At 40.3% G+C, this 22,103-nt stretch overlaps 2 protein-coding genes across 4 annotated transcripts in view; both read right to left on the minus strand.

Annotated features, from left to right (window-relative positions):
- The window catches only part of LOC117516945 (probable C-mannosyltransferase DPY19L4), a 41,088-nt gene extending 40,267 nt beyond the window's left edge, over window positions 1-821 (minus strand). Inside the window, exon 1 of the mRNA XM_034177834.1 lies at window positions 582-821. Coding sequence (XP_034033725.1) covers window positions 582-678 — 97 coding nt within the window. The 5' untranslated portion in view covers window positions 679-821. The remainder of the gene's footprint in view (window positions 1-581) is intronic.
- A 4,231-nt stretch (window positions 822-5,052) lies between these two features.
- Window positions 5,053-22,103, minus strand: part of LOC117516947 (adapter molecule crk-like) — a 29,565-nt gene continuing 12,514 nt past the window's right edge. For 2 of the 3 annotated variants that reach the window (XM_034177839.1, XM_034177838.1), the window contains 2 exons: window positions 18,421-19,022; window positions 5,053-8,667 (listed from right to left, as the gene is read on the minus strand). In XM_034177839.1, coding sequence (XP_034033730.1) covers window positions 8,533-8,667; window positions 18,421-19,022 — 737 coding nt within the window. In that variant the 3' untranslated portion in view covers window positions 5,053-8,532. The remainder of the gene's footprint in view (window positions 8,668-18,420; window positions 19,023-22,103) is intronic. The other variant, XM_034177840.1, reaches the window with a different exon arrangement.

Consider the following 22,103-nt stretch of genomic DNA (forward strand, 5'->3'; position numbering starts at 1 on the left):
CAGATGAGTGAATGATAATACGAGTAAAGCACCTTGCAGCAGCACGAAGCTGGGGGTCGTGACAGGAAAAACACCTCTGTTGTTTTCTTTAAGAATGTTTAATTTTCACTTTTGCTGGACTTTGTGTGAAATCATAGTCATATCGTATATCATACTGATATGACAATATTGCGATATGATCATTTGGGGCATATTGTACAGCCATACTGTCAACTAGGTGAAAACTTTAAATATTAGTTTACATCTACATTTTAAAAAAAATGCTTAAAGTGGCAGGGGGTTAAGAGGGCTGGGGTCTGGGGGTGGAGCCCCCCCAGAAGCTGAAAGGCAAAAACAAACAAACAAAAACAAAATGTTTAAAAAGGCGGGAGGTCTGAAGCTGAAGTTTTAGCCATGGTCATGCTCCACCGAAGCATTTACTCAAAAAAAAAAAAAAAAGTCCGAAGGACCTAAATGACATGGTGAGATGATGAAGAGCTTCGCTCGTCATGTCCGTGTCATTACCGTTCAGTATGGTCTCTAAATGACAGTAACTTTCTATTTTAAAAGTTTAATAAACAGTGTTTGTCGTCTTAACTTACCTTTTTGCTGCAGATTTGGTTCTTCAGGAAGCTCAGCCTTGTCTTCGCCGTCCTCCTCCTCTAAATTTTCTGTTTTTCGACATCTTAATTCAGTCATGGTGAGAAGAAAACGACGATAGATGTTTCTGAGCAGATTGAAGCATGCTAGCTAACGAACATTTAGCTATTAAGACAATGAGCTGAGCTATAGTTTGACTTCCAGCGGATTTAACACAGAATTTTCTCTGTCAAACATGAACACTTACACCCGATCCGTAAGACAGTCGAGGTTCGACCGGTTCGACACAGGGACCCATTCAAAGGGAAGCCGCTAGTCGCCATATTACCACTCCCTTTTTAACTACCTGATAACACAAACCCAAATCAGTGAAAAAAATAGTGATGGTTTGTTAAATGCAAAAACAAACAAACAAACAAAAAGATTGTTTTACTTTGACTTCGATTTTACTGCAGGCATTATAACGAGATATTTAATCTGATTTGCTAATATGGGTTGGCGCGGAGATACGTCACTTCCGGCGAAGTGGCGAATCCGAGCAGAATTCATACTTCCAGGACTGGCCGCCCGATTCACAGATGAGATTTAAATTAACTTTGTTGACGAGTCTGAAGCCTTTGAAAAGTGACCAAATTTCATGTATTTGTATTGTGTTCGGCGATATTTTCATTGACCAGAAACGGCCACCAGAGGGCGCTCGGGTAAAGTCCGCGGCAACCCAAACATTAATTCCTGCGTTTCTGGTCTGCAACGTCCAAAAATAAATAAATAAGATGGCATTGTGAAAATTTAGGGCGAGTAATGAGGCAAAAATAAAGAAATAGCAGGTGAATGTAATGATTTTATACAAAAGGAGCATCCACTAAAGGCAGATAAACAATCAAAAAATGTGTGAGAAAATTATTGAAATAATTAAAATCTTCCCCAAATAGGCACGAAGGGATTTGCATGTCAACTTCTCTGGTGTATAATATTCAATGATTCGTTCTTTCTGCAAACATAAGGTGTACAACAGAACGGGGTCATCATACTTACATTTTGCATTTCAAAAATCCTCCACACATTCTCCATTGAGGACAGGTCAGACTGTTATCCATGTCCCCTTGTCCTGCAGCCATGCCTTTGTAATGTCTGCAGAATGTGGTTTTGCATTGCCTTACTGAAAAATGCATGAATGTCCCTGGAAAAGATGTTGCAAAGACAGCAGAGGTAATTTACACAGATGTGTAAATTACCTTTGCCAAGGGCACTGACACAACCCCCTTACTATGACAGACCCTGGCTTTTGGACTTGTTGCTCCTAGCAGTCTGGATGGTCCTTTTCATCTTTGGTCTGGAGCACACAGCATCCATTTCTCTCCTCCCCCCACAAAAAAAGATCTAGAATACTGATGCAGGTGACCACAATCCATATTCCAGTGAGCAGTGATGGTCCAACTCAGATGTTTCAAATCCCAGAGAAGTTGATGCTGCTTCTGGACCAGGTTAATATAAGACTTCTTTTTGCACAGTAATGTTTTAAGTGGCATTTGCAAATGTTACTCTGTATTGTAGTGCTTGACAAAAGGTTTCCCAAATTACCCATGTGGTTATATCAGATATTGATGAATGGCAGTTCCTGATGCAGTGCTGTTCAGGGCATCAGAGATCACAGGTGTTCAGCTTAGGCTTGCAATCTTGCCCTTTATCCACCTGCACATTTTGATATTCAATATCTACTGCTTACTCACTTCTAAGCTAGTGCATCTAAGACTGATCTGTGGATTTACAAAATGATGCATGCAGGGATGGACCTACATTACATACATTGTTGTAACTCACTGAATGCTGTTCAGCTTATACTGCATGTATGTCTCAGAAATAACTCCAGCTCAAAACTGTTAGAGGACATTCAAAGAAAATACACATTTTTTTTTTTAAATCAGATGCATTATTTGTTTTCATGATTTCAAAATAAATTTATGTACTGCTTCCTTAAGGCACACTAGCAAGACATACACACCATATAGGGAGCCTGCCCTCTAGTTCTTGTGTTTCTTTGTGAAGTTAAAAGACAGATGACAGTGGTAGAGGAAAATGTGATTTCAGACTTTGAACATGGAATGGTTGTTGGTACCATATGCTGTTAGGAATATTTCACTCTCTACTAATGTACTATGATTTTCACACAAAACTATGCATGGTCATCCCTAGAGAGAGAAAGAACTTTTCTGGTGCACACCTGCATAACCCTCCTCAGGTTTGGACCTGAATTCCACTGTGCAGTGTAAAAACCCAATGATCAGCCTCTGAGCTCGAGAGACCTGGGAAGAGCTTATAGAATCGTAAGGTTGCAAGGTCTCTGATGATACATACGAGGTCTGTCAGTAAAGTAACGGTCCTTTTTATTTTTTCAAAAACTATATGGATTTCATTCATATGTTTTTACGTCAGACAAGCTTGAACCCTCGTGCGCATGCGTGAGGTTTTCCACGCCTGTCGAATACCTCATTCGCCTGTGAGCACGCCTTGTGGAAGGAGTGGTCCCGCCCCCTCGTCGGATTTTCATTGTCTGGAAATGGCAGAATGATTTGAACTTTTTTTCCATCAGAATTTTTTCAGAAGCTGTTAGAGACTGGCACCTGGAAACCATTCGAAAAATTTATCTGGCTTTCGGTGAAAATTTTACAGGCTTCACAGAGAATAAGGACTGTTACTACAGCTTTAAGGACGGCTTTAAGGATGCTCAGCAAGCCGCGCTCCGTGCTGCCATCGAGAGCCACACACCACCGGATTATTTCTAAGCGGATGGCTCTGTGGATACGAGACCGTTGTGTGCACTTTCTCTGGTTATCACAAGAGCTGGACATCAGCCATTTCCCAGCAGATTTCACTTTTAACAAGAGATTTTGTCATAGAAAGCCGCGCGGAGGCTTCGTGTGTCAAGACCGATTCGCTGATCGAGCGAGACAAAGGAACACCTCCGTTTCGGCATGTCAGAGGGACAAATTAGGACATGCCCAGCTCTCCACAATTTCTCTGATACTTACTGGACTGGTAAGCATTGAAAGCCAAGATAGGCATGTCCCAACCTGTCCTCGGACACGCCGAAACGGAGGCGTTCCTTTGTCTCGCTCGATCAGCGAATCGGTCTTTACGCGCGAAGCCTCCGCGCGGCTTTCCATGACAAAATCTCTTGTTAAAAGTGAAATCCGCCGGAAAATGGCTGATGTCCAGCTCTTGTGATAACCGGAGAAAGTGCACATGACGGTCTCGTATCCACAGAGCCATCAGCTTAGAAATGATCCGGTGGTTTGTGGCTCTCGATGGCGGCATGGAGCGCGGCGCGCCGAGTGTCCTTAAAGCCGTCCTTAAAGCTGTAGTAACAGTCATTCTCTGTGAAGCCCGTAAAATTTTCACCGAAAGCCAGATAAATTTTTTGAATGGTTTCCAGGTGCCAGTCTCTAACAGCTTCTGAAAAAATTCTGATGGAAAAAAAGTCCAAATCATTCCGCCATTTCCAGACAATGAAAATCCGACGAGGGGGCGGGACCACTCCTTCCACAAGGCGTGCTCACAGGCGAATGACGTAACCGACAGGCATGGAAAAACTCACGCATGCGCACGAGGGTTCAAGCTTGTCTGACGTAAAAACATATGAATGAAATCCATGTAGTTTTTGAAAAAAATAAAAAGGACCGTTACTTTACTGACAGACCTCGTATACCTTTGCAAGAGAAGGAAGGTCCATGTTTTAGGTCTAGAGGTCCAGTGAGGTAAAGAAGCATGTACCAGTGCTACACATGACTGTATCTAACATACCCCACAACCACCCTGGATCAATCCTGACTGTCAACCTTTCAGGTAGCTGTAACAGATAGATGGCTCCGGTTATTTAGGTGATACGTGGGCATCTGATGTTCTCTCACAATGCAAGCAGTACATCTCATCTGCGTTTGCCTAAGTAACCCTCCATTGAACCTAAAGTCATTCCAGCAGTACCCAAGAACCCTCTGGACAGTGCCACAGCTGCAGACAAAAATTTACATACACCTGGGCTAAAAACATTCAGTCTTCAGTTCCCTGTACTGCATATATTCTGTTTAAGCAAACAATGTGTGCAAGTATGCAAAGTAAGAATGACTCTTTCCGAATAAAGTGACAAAATAAAGTATTTATTTTAGGGTTTTTTTCCACCATGTCAGATTTCCCACTTGTCAACAGTTTACAAAAAAAATATCTATTTAAGTAGCAATATTCCAGAAACTGGATAATTTAATTTTAAAAGCTTCTGAATGCCCATGACCCTTAATTGGAGCAAGCGGTTGAAGATGAGCGAGTGAGCTTCTGACTGACTAAGTGGTATAATTCGGGGTTACCTGGGGAACTGTTTATGGCTGTTGTATTTTCCAGAGTATAAGGCTCACCTGTTTAACAAATGCCACAAAATACCCACAAAGAAGTCACACTGGAGTGTCACACATTAATTCTGTATTTTCAGCTCTTTAACTTGGGATTTTTGTGCATTGCTGCAGTGTACTTTATATAAATGGCGTTTATTCTTTTATGAATGGAGTTTCTTTTGTTTCATGCTTTAATTTCTGGAAAAGTCCTATATGTCATTGCAATTATCATTATTAATAAATAATGTGTAATTTATTTATTTATTTTTTTGTATACAAGTTGCACTGGAGTATAACCAGCAGGACTTCCAAAACTAGTTAAAAAAATGTGACTTGTACTCGGAAAATACAGTTTGATGTTTGACACCCTGCTCAGGTAAAAATGGTTCCTGACCAATTAAAAGTGCAGTTTCTACAACCACACAGCCACTTGTGATGGAGGCCCAGTGATGCTTCATGAACCACTTGCAAGCTTCCATGATGAGCACAATACATACTGTGTAGACACCATTAGTGTTGTAAGGTACGTTTCATCTTTAAGGCATCTTTAAGGTTCATTGGCACAGAAAAGGAAAATAATTCACTCATAACTGTTCTTGCAGAGAGGAAAAGTCTCAAAGGAATTCAGGGATGTTTTCCACATGATGCGCTGCCAACAGAAGCCACCAAACTCAGAGTTCTACATATGTTTATCCAGAATTGGGTAGGATTACATTGCAAAGTAATCCTACCTAATTTACCATTTCTCTGGAACTTAAGGCCACTTTTAATGAGGAACATAAAAATATTTCAACACATCAAATCAATTTAACTCCAGGCCACTACAACACCTTAGAATCTAGTGACGTACTAACCACTGTTAGCTTAAGTGATGAATCAATTTCAAAAATACTGTAATATATATCAACAAACTGTGCAATCTGCACATGTGCCTCATATCTGGGAAGGGATAAACAGACAGAACTAAGAAGAAAAGATGTATCTCATAAACTCACAATGCTAACAACTGATAACAGCGCCAAGAGGAAAATTCAGAACTCGAGGTGCTGTTCACAATCACAATATCTACGAGAATCTGTCAGCAGTGACTTTCTGCCTTTGTCAAATATGTTCTTTCAAACCGTATTTATAGTATATATCTTGTTTAAAAAAGTAAATATATTAAAAACAGATTTGCCTTTTAAGCTACAGAAAATCAGATACTAAGGAATATTTGGCAGGTAAGTGTGCATATTATTGTTGTTCTATATTTCTCCACTTTTAATATAAAAATATTTTAGTGTGTAATGAATGTAATTAGGTGGCACTGGCCAAATCTGGGGTAAGATAATCCTTTGCCACATTAGAGATTCATCAGGAAATACTTTTGATTAAAGTTTTAAGTCTGACATATTCTCTCGTGTACATTATCCCCCCCAGCTGGTTGAGAATACACAGAAAGGTAACATAACCCTGAGTCAGCTCGACGAGCGGCTGTTATATATTACAGCACCAATGGCTAATCGCTGATTAACTAAGTTAATCAACTACTATTTTGATAATTTCTTAAGAGTTCTGAGTATTTATTTAATATCCAAATTCTTTAACTTCAGCAATATTTAAAGACAAGACATTTAAAAGGTATCATCTTAGGCTCTGGATAACAGTGATGACATTTTTCACCATTTTATAGAACTAACAACTAATAAATTGATTACTCAATTATGAAAATAATCAGTAGCTGTGGTCCTAATATTAGGAACAGTGTATAAACCATAGTTCAAGTGATATCAGTCGTTGGTGCTAAATAGTGCCTATATGTAAAAGCTTCAGATTTTAACATTTTTATAAAATTTAAATTAAATGAAATCAGTAATATAGTGTTTTGTTCTGTGCAATGATGAGAAAATGTATGTTTCATTAGCAACAAAAATTTAAATAAAGCAAAACAACATGGCACAGGTACTAATCAGCCGTACACGTGCACACACCCACAAAAAACTGCTGTGCCCTGTAAAACATTTGATCAATGCTTTCATTTCAACGAAAAGTCCAGAAATTTCAGAAATATATCCATGCCCTTTAGATCTCACTAGGCTAACACTTGCTTCCAATCAGCTATGCTAAACTAACCACCCCAGTATACTGTTAAGTTCTATAGAGCTGGATGTAATGGCAAATAAAAATCAGAACATACATCCATCGAAACAGAACATCTAACAGTGAAAATTGTAAACTAGCCAGTGAAAATAATATATCAAATAAATACAAAAATACTATTTTTGGAAGAATTAGTAAGTAAATAGGTAAGTAAACACCAAACCCACATCAGCCTGACCTTAGTGCAGGCAGATTATAATGCACATTCCCCAAAATGACAATCAAGTATGGTCAGGAGTAACTGAGCAACACAGCCGGTAGGTCCACATCCTGTGTGCTTGTAGAAATCTCTTTCAAGCCCCCTAACAAACGGAAAGAAAAAGCTCAATTCAGATGGAACATTTCCCGTTCCCCTGTAAAATGTGCAGTCTCTGATGAAAGATCACTCAAATCAGTCACAAACACACCTATTCCTGCAATAAAAACATCCCTATCAGTAACTTAACGCATTGTTTTCCGTTAATGAAATCGCCATACTGGAGAGGACTAGAACAACTAAGGTAACAACAAGCTCACTTGCGGACACATCAGCAGTTTCCAACACAATTCAGCCGTTCTGGACAAAACGGCTTCATTTCTGGAAAACATGGTGAGTTATCATTTCTTGAATATGGAGTGTAATAATTGATACAACTGTGAAAAAATGTACACATTGAAGGACAACAGTTGATGAAGGAAGCCCAAAATGGAGAGTCATTATCGTACATGGGTTTTTATGTAATTCGGTACACAAGGATGTGACGTAGTGCCAAAACAGCGTTTCTTCACTACAGTGGAGAAACAGTTGAGAAAGTTTGCATATAATAAGAACACACATATACATGCATACATGCACAAACCCATGTATTTTCATTTCACACTCAGGTAGGGCAAGTTGATTGTACTTGATGCCAAAATTGTATCATGTAGTGTGCCCGCCACGCAGCTTTGTACCGATTCGCCGACAAACAATCAGCATGCTTGGCTTCGATCACACGCAGAAATAATTGTTGAAGTGCTAACTATTCAATGCACGTGAAAAAAACACTGTTTAACAATGATTAAGAAATACACAGGCAAATATACCAACCTTATGATCACTTCTTGTGTTCTTTGTCCATGTTTTTTCCACTTTGGTCTCCAGAAGCAAGGCTGTTTTGTCCAGAGCGGCCAAATTGTCACAGAAACTGCAAATGTGTCCACGAGTGAGCTTGTTGTTACCATAATCATTCTAGTCATCTCCAGTATGGAGATTTCAGTAACAGAAAACGATGCTTCAACTACTAACAGGGATGTTTTTATTTCAGGAACAGGTGTATTTGCAACTGATTCACATGATCTTTCATCATACACAGCACATTTCACGGGAGGAATGGGAAATGTTCCATCCGGATTGAGCTTTTTCTTTCAGTTTGTCAGGGGGGGGCCTGTCTTTGGTGACTGTTAGTCTTCTTTAGCTTTCATCTTCAGGCTGGTGTTTCTCCAATAACTGAACGTGGTTGAAGGGGAAGTAGCCTCGTTTACCCTTGCACTCACCCTCCCACTGGCCATTCACGTTGATCTTTGTCACCTTCACCATGTCTCCCACCTGCAAAGGCCAATGAAGTCAATAACTAATAAAATATACATTAAATGGGGTTTGAAATGATAAATTAAAACTGCAACAAAATCTGTAATCTGCATCACATCCATATCAAACTGTCAGCCGATAAAGGATGCCATCCTAGCACTCTCAAATATGAACAGAAATTTGATCTTTTATAACAGAATTATGTAATCTTGAAAATTTGTTCATTGTTAAAGGATAGGGATGTTTCCAATATTTTTCCTGACTTTGACCTTTGATCTATGACCTTTAAAACTGAATCATTTCTTGCTTATCAGGATCTGAAAATTTACAATATATGAAATGGCCCCTGACTTCAGACACTGATTGGCTGTTAGCCCCTATCACTATTTCAAAATATGAATTGCTGCTTTTTGTTTTGTAACAAAGTCCCTCCCACAGCATAACTTGATTTGTTAGACATCACAAGTAAAGCCTGTCAGTCCTGAAGGCTGATGTCCCACAGACTGACAGAGAAGATGACAACAGTGTGCAGACTGGAGCTGTGTCGGCTGGATTTATTTATTTGTTTGTTCAACTTCATAATAATGCTCCTTGAACTTTGTGTGAAGGCCATGTTGAAAGGTTCTGTGAATTAAACATATGCTGCAAAACATTTTAAAGAACATTTTGTGTTAAAAGTGTGTTATACTAAATTTTGACACCTTTTTGGCAATTTTACAGCAGGCAAATCAGCCTCAAATATCAGTATCTGCCTCCAAAGCTTGTTGGTAATCCGTATCGGCCCTGAAAAATCAATATCGGTTGACTGTGACTAATCATCCTATGCAGACTACAGTGCTCTGTGACAGAGCAGCAATCAGCACAACAAGCAGTTCATTCACTGTGACGTTCAAGGAATAAGGATTAATGATCAATGAGTGGAGCCACAAAATTTCTTAAGGTAATTCTGTAAAAAGTACCTTGTTTTTCCAGCTCTGAAAGTCTGAGCTGTGACAGATAAAGGTGAGAACCAGCAAACCTCCTACGTTGGCACAAAATGCACAATTATTCTGCTATGCCGTCCAACTAGTTGTGAAAGTGAAACTGTTTGGGTCAGGATAAAAGATAATATCTATGGCCTGTAATGCAACATACTGACTTTCTGCTTTGTTGTCACTGGACTACACACACATGACACAAGACAGCAACAATAGGAACACTGATGTCCTTTAGAGTTAATCCTTTTTGAAACATGAGCACACTGGCATTATGTCAAGTCCATGACATAGTACTAGAGCAGTGGTGTCCAAACTATTCCAGAAAGGGCTGAGAGTGTGCAGGTTTTCTTTGCAGTCATTGACTCCAACAGGTGATTTCACTGATGAACTCATCCCACCTGCTCAAAGGAATGTTTGATCACTCACTTATTAGGTTTACAGTTTCGCTGCCGTGTTTAGTGGAACAATAACCTAATATATCATTACGGCGATGCATCAACTCCTCAACTAAGACTGAACTCGAAGCTAGACTGCCTGATGTCTTAGCTTCACATCTGACAAATACCCAGTCACTAGACAGACTTGTGGATAGTTTAAACTCAGTGCTCAAAACTACACTCGAAATCATTGCACCACCTGTGTTAAAACCACGCTCCCCCAAAACACAGTCACTTTGGTTCAACGATTATCTGCGTGACCTCAAGCATAAATCAAGAGGTCTAGAACGAAAATGGCGTCGTTCAAAATTAGAAGCATTTCACTTTGCGTGGCGTAATGCTATCTTAGACTATAAGCATGCACTATTGGCTACAAAGCGGACCTACTACTCTGATTTGATCAACAAAACAAGCATAACTCAAAGTTCTTGTTTGACATGGTGGCAACACTTATGCATGGACAACCACCTGTAGTTCGCTCTCCTTTTACAGCACAAGATTTCCTGGATTACTTTGGGAAGAAAATAGAAGACTTTAGGTTAGGTTAATTAGGTTAAACATATCCCAGCATGCCTTAACCCAGCCACTACACCCTGCTATTGAGGTGGGCGCCACTACTGAGGTATTACCTAGATTTAAAGAATTTGATAGTATCTCAATAGGCATGCTGACAAAACTCGTAATGTCAACAAAAAGCACAACCTGTTTATTTGATCCTATACCAACAAAACTGTTTAAGGACCTGTGGCCCACTCTTGGGCCGACTGTGCTGGAAATTATTAATCTTTCTTTAACTTCTGGATCTGTTCCTAAATGTTTCAAATCTGCAGTGATTAAACCATCACTTAAGAAATCTAATCTTGACCCTAGTGTATTGAAAAACTATCGGCCGTTATCAAATCTATCATTTTTCTCTAAAATTCTGTAAAAAGTGGTGTCACAGCAGCTCGTAGACTATCTTACTGAGAATAATCTCTTTGAGCCACTCCAGTCTGCTTTTAGAAAATATCATTCCACAGAGACGGCTCTTACTAAAGTGGTGAATGATCTTCTGCTTACAATGGATTCAGACACCACTACGGTTCTGTTGCTGTTAGATCTCAGTGATGCATTTGATACAGTGGATCATCATATTCTACTTGATAGGCTGGAAAATCATTTTGGGATTACTGGGAGTTCCCTTGCATGGCTGACGTCATACTTGACCAGTCGTTCTCACTCTGTAACACTACCTCTAACCTTAGGACATGAAATTTGGGGTTCCACAGGGGTCTGTCTTAGGCTGACTGCTTTTCTCCCTTTATGTAGCACCCCTTGGGCACATATTGCGGCGTTTTGGCATTACCTTTCACTGCTATGCAGATGATACTCAGTTATACATGCCGATAACTGCTGGTAATCTCGTTCACATAAAATCCTTAGAAGATTGCCTTGCAGTAGTGAGAAGTTGGATGTCTAGAAACCTATTACTTTTAAACACTGATAAGACTGAAATGATGGTTCTTGGTCCAGTGAGACATTGGCATCAATTTAACCAGTTAACGCTCAGCCTCGGCTCCTGTGTCATACATCACACTGACAAAGTGAGGAACCTTGGGGTAATTTTTGATCCTTCGTTGTCCTTTGGCATCCACATTAGAAATATTACTAGGACTGCTTTCTTCCACCTGTGAAATATAGCGAAGATTCATCCCATCCTGTCTATGGCTGATGCTGAGACCCTGATCCATGCATTTATCTCTTCTAGATTGGACTACTGCAATGTTCTATTTTCTGGTTTACCGCAGTCTAGCATTAGGGGTCTCCAATTGGTTCAAAATGCTGCAGCCAGACTTCTGGCACGAAGCAGAAAGTACAACCACATTACACCCATTTTGGCATCCCTTCATTGGCTTCCTGTCCCAGTGAGATCAGATTGTAAGGTTCTGCTACTAACCTATAAAATTATTCATGGACTGGCACCTCCCTACCTATCTGACCTAATTAAACCTTACGTACCGACCCGGGCTTTATGTTCTCAGGGTGCAGGACTACTTTGTGTCTCTAAGGTGAATAAGAAGTCTGCGGGTCACAGAGCTTTCTCTTATTGTGCCCCTGTTCTGTGGAATGATCTCCCTGCATCAATAAAACAGTCAGATTCTGTGGCGATTTTCAAGTCCAGACTTAAAACGCACTTATTTTCCCTTTCATATGGCTAGCATACTGGTACAGTTTTGTTTTACGCTTTTTACTCTTAATTCATTTATTAGTAATTGGAGTGGGTTGCAGCCTCAACTTTACCTAAATTCTGGGACTTTTAGTGAAGTTTAGGGCTAGTGGCCGGCGATCACCTTAGTATTTCTCTGTTTTTCTTGTTGTTTAATGCTGGCATATTATACAGTATTTTTTGTCTTTCTGATGCCTGATTCTGTTTTTTCTCTCTGTTTAAGGTGCAGCTCCATCCAGAGATGGGAGTTGTATGCATGTTGGCGATCCTCCTGTCCTGTGCGCTAATAGCATTTCTTGTATATTCGTCCGTGAAATGTTCTGTGAATTGTTCTGTAATTTATGTTTGTACCATGGCCCAAGCAGAGGGTCACCCCTTTGAGTCTGGTCTGCTTGAGGCTTCTTCCTCAGAGGGAGTTTTTCCTTACCACTGTTGCTCTGGGGGTTGGTAAGGTTAGATCTTACGTGTGTGAAGTGCTTTGAGGCAACTCTGTTGTGATTTGGCGCTATATAAATGAAAATAAATTGAAATGTTAATCAGTGAAATCACCTGCTGAAGTCAGTGGCTGCAAAGAAAACCTGCACCCTCTCAGCCCTTTCTGGAATAGTTTGGACACCAATGTACTAGAGAGACCGCTGTTGTTAAAAAATGTCTGATTTCTCTACACAGTCATCTGTACTGTCTTCACGTGACCAGTCAAATTGCGTTTGCATTTTTTATTTATTTATTTAATAGTATCTGAGTTGGTTTATTGTTTTGTATAGTCGTATAATCATTTTTATGTGCAGCACTTTGGAAACTGTTCTGTTGTTTAAATGTGCTATATAAATAAAGTGGATTGGATTTGTAAAGATACATTTTGACCCATCTACAATCAGGACAATCCACACCCAGTAGGCATGTGAATCTCATCACTGACAATTCGATAAGCATCTCGATACACTACATGACTAGGCATGGGCGGGTATGAGATTTGGACGGTATGATAACCGTGGGCAAAAATACTGTGGATTCACGGTATTATGTATAGCTTTAAAATGTGCTTTAACAACATTATGGCGATTTGCATATGAAGCGCACGTGATTCAGGTGCATTAACTGACGCGATGTCTACTGCTACAAGCACTATTCCACTGATAACTTTAGAGAAAATACCAAAATAATAGTCTCTCTTTTACACATGTAGCATCTGCCCCGTGGGAAACACGACTTACTTGCTTAGGGAGAAACGTGGCTGGAATAAGGTCCGGAAAAGTTCAGTGCAGGCATCGCCTCCTTCAGCCATGATGCAGAGCTAGCTAATGTTAGCTGCCTGTTTGTAAACAGAGACAGCAGGTGCACGCCAGGGGGAAGGGCGGCAGCGGCTGCCTCCCTTCTGCCTGTCAAGAATTCTCATAGCCCGCTCATACCGTAGGGACAGTATAACAGAAAACTTTAGTGATGTCAACAGCATTTTACTGAGTCTTAAAACCAGACTTAAGACACATCTTTTCACTCTGTCCTATGGTTAGAATATTGTGCTAGCATACTTTTAAAATTCTAGTTAATTTGTACTCTTTTATTGTGCTTGTTTCAATCTTTTAACTGTGCTTTTTAATTTTTTAACTCATTTTGAACTGATTTTGAATTTTTTTGTGTAAGGTGCCTTGAGGCGACGCTGTCGTGAGTTGGTGCCCTATAAAATGAATAAATTGAAATAAACAGTAATTAAAAGTAAATAAATATGAAACTGGTCACTGGCTCCTTGATTTGTGGACATAAATAAAAATCAATAAAATCTGTACATGGCCACTGGATCCTTGATGTACATGATGGATCCTTGATCTCTGGACAGAAATAGAAATTTAAAGGAATATCTGGAAGGAATTAGAAAGCATTTCCTTCCAGATATTAATGACACAAATGGAACCCCATAGCCTCTGAGCTAAGCTCTTCAGACGGCTACTGCACGTCAAGATCAATGTTTCATAAAGAACCGGGGGGGGGGGGGGGGGGGGGGGGGGGGTTGGTCGGTTATAGTTTATTGTTTGCAGTATAAAGTTTGAAAGTGGTATCCTTTGATTTAAAATGGTGATTCACTCTGAAATTATTAATTCTGAACGAAATCTGCGTGGTTCTTTGGAGCTGCACACTTAGTCTCACAAAATAGACGATATTATTATTATTAGGGCAGCAGCTATCGATTATAAGTAGTAGAGTATCAGCAGCTCAGCACTCCCCTGATACTCTATGGGTGAAGCAGGTTTTCGGTACCACTTAAGGTGACTAAATGACACTTAGAATCCAGCTTCAGTGTATCATGGCCTACACAAAAATGTATGAAAGCCATCCCAGAGTGGTAGCTGTAGCCAGCTAGGGGTCAACAAAGAATTACACAGAGGTCAAAATGTAAAAATAGTAAGTAAGTAAGTAAGTAAGAAAATTTTATTTATATAGCACCTTTCACAGACAAGAGCCACAAGGTGCTTCACAACATAAAAGCAGAGTACACCACACAAAACATCAGACAATGGCCAAGACATAAAACAAACATAGGATAACAGAGCAGCCTAAAAGCTAAGCAAACGCTTGAGTAAAAAAGAAAGTCTTAAGTTGGCTTTTAAAAGTATCAACAGAGTCCAGTGAGTGCAGAGAGAGCGGGAGACCATTCCAAAGCCTGGGAGCAACAACCTGGAAGGATCGCTCTCCTCTGGTTGCAAAATGGGTGCGAGGAACCATCAACAGATTTTGGTCCACAGACCTCAAAGCCCTGGCAGGGGCATAAGGCTGGATAAGGTCACAGATATAGGGAAAAATGCTCCAATCACATTGAAGACTATATGACATTATTGGTCTGATCATAACAAATGCAAAAAAGTATAGTTTGGACCATCTATGACAATATTATGGAGTTATGGATTAAAAACAGCAAAAATGGTGACAAAGGTTAGTTTCAGTTTGTACAGGGGTCAAAAGTTGAAGTTGCTCCAATTTCAGTAAAAAAATTATGCAAATTATTGTTTGGGTTAATAGGATTCTAAAAAGGAATAGTTTGGACCATCTGCCATGCTTAGTTATCATGTTACAGGGTAACGTATGTCACATGTCATAGAATTCAATGGACGTCGACCTTGTTTGACCTTTACTTTGGAGGCCAAACATTCAACACAGCCAAAACTATTCCATTTATTAATCCTTTTATTTCAACCAGGCAAGTACCTGAGTGTCCACATAAACTATATCACACAAATTATGTGGTATAGTTTTCAATGTGATTGGAGCATTTTTAAATTTTGATCTCTGTGTAATTCTTTGTTGACCCCTAGCTGGCTACAGCTACCACCCTGGGATGGCTATCATACATTTTTGTGTAGACCATGGTACACTGAGGCTGGATTCTAAGGATCTTTTAGTCAACTTAAGTGGTACCGATTAGGTCAAAATTGATGACTGGCTCATGGACTATGACACTGGGCCGTAAGCGCAGGTGGTCGGTGTAATCCTCAGTCAGGCTGAACGTGAACGTGAGCACAGCATGTGAAAAACTGGGCTCTGGGAGGGGTGCAACAAATTACCCAAACTGACTCCAAATGAATAAATGAAGTACTTTTATTTATTTTTGGAAATGCGCTCTGTTCTCAAAACAGTACATGAAGTGCGCTCTCTCCCTCCCTCCCTCCTCCATCTGTTTCTTTAGAATGCTGAAACAATAAACAAGGGATGTTTAAGTATATCTGTGAGTACTGGTAATTTATTTTTTTTTTTTTTGGGGGGGGGGGGGGGGGCATACAATGGACTCTGAACTTTAAGATCTGATGTTATTAACCCTGACGAGACAGCGGTGCGTTCCGCTGTACGCCTGCAAAGACAAGCGCCATTTGCTTTTCATGTACCGTTTTGAGTCAGTTTCGCTTTAAATGTGCAGTAAGTCTATTTCAGATGATAAGCGTGGACGCTCTCTTAAAAGGCTTTATTTTAATCTTTTGTGTCGGGTTGGAAAGTAGTAGCTTTTGGTGCTACAGATTAGCTCTTACACGGCTTGTGCACATGCTCTAGTCTTCTGTTTTTTTTTTTTGTTTGTTTGTTTTTTCTGGGGATGTTGCAGCGCCACACAGGCCTGGCATATGTACAACCACAATTCCAAGGAAGTTGGGACGTTGTGTAAAATGTAAATAAAAACAGAATACAATGACTTGCAAATCCTCTTCAACCTATATTCAACTGAATACACCACAAAGACAAGATATTTAATGTTCAAACTGATAAACTTTATTGTTTTTGAGCAAATATTTGCTCACTTTGAAATGGATGCATGCAACACATTTCAAAAAAGCTGGGACAGTGGTATGTTTACCACTGTGTTACATCACCTTTCCTTCTAACAACACTCAATAAGCATTTCGGAACTGAGGACACTAATTGTTGAAGCTTTGTAGATGGAATTCTTTCTCATTCTTGCTTGATGTACGACTTCAGTTGTTCAACAGTCTGGAGTCTCTGTTGTTGTATTTTGCACTTCATAATGCGAAGTCCAGGATTTCCAAAAACAATTTGAAATGTGGACTCATCACACCACAGCACACTTTTCCACTTTGTGTCTGTCCATTTCAAATTAGCTCGGGCCCAGAGAAGGCGGCGGCGTTTCTGGATGTTGTTGATATATGGTTTTTGCTTTGCATGGTAGAGTTTTAACTTGCACTGGTAGATGTAGCAACAAACTGTGTTAACTGACCACTCGTTTTCTGAAGTGTTCCTGAGCCCAGGTGGTAAGATCCTTTACACAATGATGTCGGTTTTTAATGCAGTGCTGCCTGAGGGAATGAAGGTCACGGGCATTTAGTGTTGGTTTTCGGCTTTGCCGCTTAATGTAGAAAGTTCTCCAGATTCTCTGAATCTTCTGATTATATTATGGACTGTAGATGATGGAATCCCTAAATTCCTTGCAATTGAACATTGAGAAACATTGTTCTTAAATTGCTGGACTATTTTTTCACGCAGTTGTTCACAAACTGGTGATCCTCGCCCCATCTTTACTTGTGTACGGCTGAGTCTTTTAGAAATGCTCCTTTTATGCCCAGTCATGACACTCACCTGTTTCCAATTAACCTGCTCACCTGTGGAATGTTCTAAACAGGTGTTCTTTGAGCATTCATCAACTTTCCAAGTCTTTAATTGCCCCTGTTCCAGGTTTTTTGAAGCGTGTTGCAGGCATCCATTTCAAAATCAGTTTGAACATTAAATAGCTTGTATTTGTGGTGTATACACAGAATATAGGTTGAAGAGGATTTGCAGATCATTATATTCTGTTTTACTTACATTTCACACAATGTCCTAACTTCACTGGAATTGGGGTTGCACTACAACTTCAAATGGAGCTTCGAGGCACAGAATGTGCCTCAAATACTTTTTGTAATTGAATTATTCAAGTTACTTGACTAATCTTTTCAGCCCTAATTATTATTATTTATTATTATTATTATTATATCCTCTACCTGACAATTTCAGTTTACACACAGCTGGTGCTCACGCCAGAGAACCATCGCGTAAAACTCTGGTGTGGAACTTTGGACATTTCTTGCCTGCAACAGGACAAGAGTCCCAGTTCGTGACTTTAATCCACACAAAGCTGACTCATGATTGACATCTTTAAATGGCTTTGAGAGGGGTTAATGAAGATATTGTTGACCCGCTGCTGGAAGCGAAACAGAGAACAGCGCGTTGAAGCACTGCTTCGTTGCTTCAAGAAGACCCGCCACGGTCTGCAGTCAGTGTAGAGAAATGATCATTTCCCGAAACACCCTCAAAAACAACGGTCGCTCTGGTGTCCTGAACTGAAGGACCGATAAGGAAATCGTTAAGCTTTTTGGCTTCTGTCCGTGGGGCATTCAATGTGCATCGGGGGGATCGATGCAAGCAGGCAGCAAGCGATGCAACACGCTTCAACCTCTCAAATGAACTGATCCACACTGAATGACTTGATGCACTCAGATCGTACACATTTGTATCTAGATACCGATTCATACTGATTAATCTCCACATGCCTAACACCCAGCTGACACCAGAAAATAAAAAGCTTAACAAAACAAGAAAACAAAGACATATCAACAGTGAACAGAAGAGCAGCAAAGCCTTGCAGACTATGATCGGATGGAGTGTGGGGTGGGGGTGTTACCTCTAGTCCCAGTGCTGTCTTGTCATAGGCATTGGGCACCCACGTCTCAATGACTCGAGCATAGGCCGGCCCATTCTGTAGACTGCGAAGCCGGGTGCTCACAGAGGGCTGGTCAGAATGGCCTGGGTTCATCTGAGTGACCCCTGTCTCATCTGTACTGCTCACCACCCTACCAGCAGGCCCTCCCCATCCGGGCAAAGCACCAGACTGACTCAGGCTGGCAGCTGTGGACGAGGCAGGCCGGTACTTCTCCACAAAGGGAACTGGGATCATTCCAGCTTGACCATTCTTATTAGCAGCATTCCACCAATGCTCCTCAGGCTTGTTCAGCACACGGAGAATGTCACCCTTACCAAAGGGGAGGTCCTCATCCTCATTGCCGGTGAAGTCAAATAGTGCTCGGACAAACTCCGGCTCTTCAAGCTGCTGCGGAGTTCTGGAGGTATTGATGAGGCTTGTTTGTGTGGTCTTGCTTAAAGGCTCTATGAGCACTGTAGTGCTGGCTTTTGCAACGCCCACTTCATGAGTTTTATAAAACTCCAGCAGGGCTGGCAGCGATGGAAACTCGTTAGGCCCAATTCGATACCGAGGAGGAGCCGGACCTGGCAGGAGAAAGATGACTCTGTAACTATGTAAAAAACAAAATGTATTTACACAACAATGCAATCCACTAACTATCACTCAGCATGTGCAAAATACCAAAAACACGATCACTTTGATTTTGCATGATAATGCAATTGTGTAATTTGCTGCATATCTGAGTTGAAGGCTTTAAAAATAAACCACTGTCAGATTAACATACAACAAAATACTGATAGGTTTGAAATCGCTGAACTTTAACTTTGCCGTTCATCCAAAGGACTGTCATGTACAACTTGACCTACTGTCTGATGACAAAGGTTGAATTCTGAAGGACAAGTGATTTCACCAGACAAGCACAAAAAAATAAATAAAAATAAGGGGCAAAAGAAAACTCATACAGAACAAGAAGGCCTCAGGTAACTTGCACATACAAAGAAATTGCTGCACATTTGACCTGTGATCTCAACATAATGAATACGCTCACAGAATTTTTATAACACAATGTCAAGTCCGACCAATATGTGGACATTTCGCACAAGCTGTACACAAGCTTCAAGAGGGTTCATCCAGGAAAAGATGCAATTCTTCAGCATGACAATGCTCTGGCTTTTTGTCTGCCTGGGTGGTTGCCATCCAGAACTCAAACAGGTTCTGTATTGTGGTGGAAGCAGCAATGTGTGTTACCAGTCCTGCTCACAGACCTGACCTGAATAATGAGGTTTTGTCTTCAACATCAACTATTTTGTCAGCATTATCCCAGAAAAGCATCATGCACACCTGATCAAGTATTAGACGACTTACAGTTTCATTTGAAAAGACTTATTACTTAAAATGACATCAGTGACAAAGAGGCTGAGTACAGGAGTGTGGTGGACAGGTTCATGGAGTGGTGTGAATTCAACCACCTGCAGCTCAACGTATCAAAGATGAGCTTGGAGTGGACTTTAGACGATGGAAAACCTGTCCAAACCAAGTTACCATCAATGGAACTGAGGTGGACATTGTGGACTACAAGTACCTGAGTGTCCACATAAACTGGACTGGACTGTAAACACAGATGCTGTGTATAAGAAAGGTCAGAACCGACTGTACTTCCTCGGGAAGGCTCAGATCTTTCAATGTCTGCAGAAACACGTTGCAGATATTTTATCACTCAGTGGTCTCCAGCATCATCTTCTATGCTGTTGTGAGCTGCCAGCCGGCACAAAAGGACTCAACAAGCTCTTCAGTACAGTTTGCTCTGTCCTGAGGGTTGAGCAGGAGTCTGTGGAGGAGGATGTTGAGGAAACTCCTCAACATCTTGGACAACACCTCCCACCCCCTGCATGCCACACTGACATCCTGTCAGAGCATCTTCAACCATAGACTGAGACCACCAAGGTGCACCACACAATGCCACAGGAGGTCTTTCCTACCTGTTGCAATCAGACTGTATAATTCTTCCACCTTCTGGAGGATGAATACATAATGAACAGAGTTATAGTCAGCTTATGTGCAATATAATCAAACAGCTTATGCAAATGTCTTCCAATCATTTCATATAAATTTGTTGTAGTTAATGTAAAAAACAAACAAACAAAAATAAACCATTGTTCAATGTTTCCGTCCTGTGGCAAAATAATTTCCTTTTGGATAAATAAAGCTGATCTTATCTCTTATTTTGTGAAATAGAGAGTGGATTGTCTGTCACTGGGTTGTTACAGTGCTGTTTCTGACTCAGTGACATATGGTACAGGTGGGCTGATCGATCCTAATATTGATACCAACGCTGGTATTGATATTGAACAATTCTCATGTAAAAAAATTCGATACCCAAGCTTTTTTCTCTGTCGCACGCACTGAATGCTGCGCACGCAGATTCATCAAAGTCTACTCTCTGTCTGTAAGAGCAGCGCTGCGCTGTGTCACACAACATGGAGCAGCGCACCCTTGTATTGTGGTTTGTCAGCCCTCTACCTCAGGAGATTTTGTTTTAAGTTGTGTTGAGTGATATTTTTTTAGAGCTCGACCGATATATCGGCCAACCACTATTATCGGCCGATCTAAGCCCTTTTCAAAGTACTCACTATTGGCCGAAATTTTGCCGATAGAACACCGACAATTTCTCATAAACAGAACAGTTACTGAAATAATGTTTGTGTCAGCAATGTAAAATGTCCTTGCACCGTTTGTTCCGTAGATGGAGCTCTGACTCCATTCAACTGAGAGCTGCTTACACCCCTGCTTAAATGTGTTCATCACCAGCCCCCGCAGTTCGCCGTCACACTGCACTGATCGGCTGACAAAAGCATACAAGTAAGTTTATAGGGATCTACATCCTTATCCTGAACCCATATCTAAGTTGCAGCAACAAGAGGTACAAGCTCAGATGTATTTCACAACTCTTTTTAAGGATATGTATTTGCTAATTTCACAAAGGTTTAATTCTTGATTGCATTTTTTGAACTTGAAAATTCTTCTCTGTTGTAAAATTAATCAATATGAGGACAAAGCTTCAGCTTTTAGTTCATACCTTTTTTGTTAAGGGTCCAAAAAAGAACATTTTATTCATTTAAAAAAATAATAATAATAATATTGGCTAATTTATCGGCTATTGTCAAATCAGCAGATTTATCGATTATCTGCATTTTTTTCATCCAAATATCGTTATCAGCATCGGCCTCAAAAATCCAAATGGTCGGGCTCTAATTTTTTAAACAAAAATGTTGATTGTGATAAAAAAGTAATTTGTTGTCAAGTACAATGTTTGGCAAAATTCTATCCTAGGTCTTTTGGATCCTTTGGATCTATGAAGCTTAAATATGAAAAAGTATCGGTATCGATATTGGCGATACTGGGCCTGTATTTACTTGGTATTGGATCATTACCAAAATTCCCGGTATCGCCCACCTCTAACATATGGAGTCTTAAATTTACAGTTTTACTGAAAATTTAAATATGGCACCAGCATACAAGTTTAAATACTCACTAAAATTTAACTGAAACTTGTCTTCGACAGAATGCAAATCAAAACTCGATAAAATATCTGGCAACGTGGAGTTAACTTTAATGTTTATGATCATATCTTTGCACATATATTAAATACGGACACATATACGAAA

The sequence above is a fragment of the Thalassophryne amazonica genome, chromosome 9 (genome assembly GCF_902500255.1).
Source record: "Thalassophryne amazonica chromosome 9, fThaAma1.1, whole genome shotgun sequence".
Taxonomy (NCBI): domain Eukaryota; kingdom Metazoa; phylum Chordata; class Actinopteri; order Batrachoidiformes; family Batrachoididae; genus Thalassophryne; species Thalassophryne amazonica.